The 2,957-nt window shown below is 40.9% G+C and overlaps 1 protein-coding gene across 1 annotated transcript; it reads right to left on the bottom strand.

The window, feature by feature from the left end:
• Nucleotides 1-585: 585 nt before the first annotated feature.
• LOC123401899 lies at nt 586-2,755 on the bottom strand. The gene is made up of 5 exons (XM_045095757.1): nt 2,599-2,755; nt 1,657-1,994; nt 1,388-1,499; nt 1,243-1,303; nt 586-1,109 (listed from the first exon to the last, which is right to left on the bottom strand). Exons 2-5 carry the CDS (start codon nt 1,688-1,690, stop codon nt 798-800), a joined length of 519 nt encoding a protein of 172 aa, XP_044951692.1. The 5' UTR covers nt 1,691-1,994; nt 2,599-2,755; the 3' UTR covers nt 586-797.
• Between the last annotated feature and the right edge of the window lie 202 nt (nt 2,756-2,957).

The raw sequence follows: 2,957 nt of genomic DNA, 5'->3' as shown, positions 1-2,957 counted from the left end.
CATTGGCCACACCTTACACGAATGTGATCTCATGATGAGAATTTGCAAGCACTTAGTACATTTGTCAAAGTTCATCACAAAAAAAAAATCAGAATTTTTTAAAATGGTTTGATTTTTTTTTCAAACTTTACTGTTCATGTGGGTGCATTTAAGCTCGAGCTCAAAAGGGTACTTTTCCATTCTGTGAAGGTTCTTGTGACAAAATTACTTCTCCTCAGTTTGCATTTCAGCTGCATGTATGCTATGTTTTCACCGTGAATTTTCATTCTTAAGCGACATCTTGTTTGATTCCATGCCTGATTTGCACCGCGCTTAAAATTATTGGTCATACAAGTGCAGTGTTTTGCAAGCTAGTTCTCCCCAACTACAATTAGATACAGAGGAAGTAGCTTTCTTGTAGCAGTCAGGAATCTAGGTTTACTTGCAAGTGCAGTGTCTTGCAAGCGAGGGGTAATACGGTCTTCTGATTGAACAAGAAACTTGTGCACGCTGACCAAATTTACAACAGGTGCAGAGCGTTATCACATTTCTGTTGATGCTCAAAGAACACCAAAGGAAGTTCGAGAAAATGGACACATGGAAACAAAATAAAAACTGGGACAAACTTGTTTATATCAGGTATTTTTTCAACATCTGCTTTCTTTTCATCAACTATTTGAACAATAAAAGGAACATATATTCAACTGACTTGGAGCTTAGTATAATTTTATACAATCATTTTTGGATGATAATATGCCTTCCAGGTTTCTTGTTTATTACATCATCTTATTTAAGCCACAGACAGGAACAAGACCGGATCAGGTCGTAGGCTTGTTGTCTTTGCTCTTCTTGCTCATCTGAACTGCAGTGGCACCCATGATGGCAACCAGCGTGCACAGCGGCACAAAGACAACGTTGGGGATTAAATGCACCTTGAACTTCTTGACCTGCGGGATGCTCTCGCCGCTCTTCTTGGCGATGATGGCCGCCGCTGGTGCAGCCAGGCCGGCCATGATGAAGAGGTTGTCTTCAACTGTGGCCTCAGTGACCTTTTCCTGCATATACTCAATGAACATCTTCTTCTTTTCATCGTCTTTTTGCAGAGGTTCCCATGTATCCGCATACCATTTCTGCATTGTGCGCATGTACCATGTTCAGTTGAGTTTTTGGACCATATATATAACATCTATTGCCAGATGTCCATAAATATTTACACTGAATCACATCCCTTCGAAAAGAAGAACAGATGGATGATGGGTTTACCCTTATCACTTCAAGGTCTGGAGTATCGAAATCTTGGCCAGGCAACACAGTGTTGAAATACCTGCAGAGCTTTCGGATGATGACATGAATAAAAGGTTGGGCACAAGAAGTGCGGGCAATGTAACTGCACAGACAGGAAGCTTACTTGCAGAATTCAACATATGCAAGATGAAATTCTTCAAAGGTGCGGGTATCCTTATTCTTAAAATGTCGATCATAAACTTGTCCGGTAGTTACCGCGCCCAGTCCTGGCACTCCTGAGAAGAGCAGCAGCACGAGCTAACAAATTTAGAATATGGGACAAAAGTTCAAACAACAACAGCGTGGAACCACAAGAACCATGTAATATCATGTGGCACTGGCATATATAGAACAAAACAAAACCATAGAAAGAACTGAGACTTCAGAATTTACCTAACTTGTTTAACGCACTGAAGGGAAGACCCATTATAGATGCAAGCAAGAGGACAGAGAGATTTTCCGGGTAGACCCATCAAGGGAACTCCAGTGTTTATATAGTCCGAGACAACCAAGGGAGTACAAGCTTGGAATGCATTCCTTTCTTCCCCTTTTTATCTTGCAAGTTCTCCTTTTGCCCTTTCTAGTTGATTCCTGCCCTGGGAGTGAAGTTAGAGTTGGCCTGGTTCTTGAGCTGCAGGAATCATTCGAGGGAAAACCTACCAACTCGGCTGCTAGTTGGGCTTCTGCAACAAGGAATAAGGTCTAGTTTCTCTCACCTCCTAAAGAATGTTCTGCACATAATTTACCAGGTGACTTAGGCTTGGCCCAACTGCTGAAAGAATGTGTGGTGTATAATAAGAGCCGGTTATTTTATAAGTTGAGGTTAATGAGGCGCCAAATTTCAAAAGCTTTAAGTCATGGTATTGTAATTTTAAGAGCATTCTAACTTCTAACACTGCTTTTTAGCAGAACAGGGAGCTAAGCTACAAGGATGATGCTAGACGTGCTTTCTGGCACATGTATATGCTTTTGCTTGCACAAGACGAATTGTATAACCATGCTTTAGCTCATAAAGGAGAGATTCCTACTGCTGTTTCCCTTTTATGTCTTTTAGAGACCACCTGTTTATGTTCTGAGTTCCAAGAAACAACACGCAACTGTAGACACTTGAATTAGAAGATGGATCGGTCACTTTATGTAAATTTCAGTTTCGATACAAGTCATTGTACTTCAAAAAACAGGCTATTACCAATGTCTACATAGACATTTTTAACTCATGGAAAAATGTCAAAAAATGCATTGCATTGTCGGCTTGTCACGGTTCAATGACAGTATCATATCATGTTATGTTCATTCTTGCAGGCCATGCCAAAAAATGGACACAATTGGGCTCACCTTAATTTATGCCCGACAATCTTGTGCCTCAGCAAGATTACACTTCAGATATTGTGGCCAGCAAAAAATATCACTTGGTTTTCTCATAGATCTGGTGGCAGTCCATAAAAAGATCAGATTTCCCTCCTTCACTCTAAATCATAATGATCAGATCATATTTTGTCACTTTGAATTTGTGTAGATCATTTCAAGAATTCTGCTCAAGCCAGGTAGATCCGACATCCTTTTCGAAACCCCTGTCCTTCATCACCTCCCGCAGCTTGTTAATCTCCTCCCACAAGCCAGCACTCGCATACAAATTTGACAGCTCGACATAAATCCCAACATTCCTAGGCTCCAGTTCAATTGCCTTCCGAGCT

The sequence above is a fragment of the Hordeum vulgare genome, chromosome 6H, assembly GCF_904849725.1.
Source record: "Hordeum vulgare subsp. vulgare chromosome 6H, MorexV3_pseudomolecules_assembly, whole genome shotgun sequence".
NCBI lineage: Eukaryota > Viridiplantae > Streptophyta > Magnoliopsida > Poales > Poaceae > Hordeum > Hordeum vulgare.
Note: the sequence above shows the minus strand (reverse complement) of the source record. Positions and strands in the feature narration are given on the sequence as shown.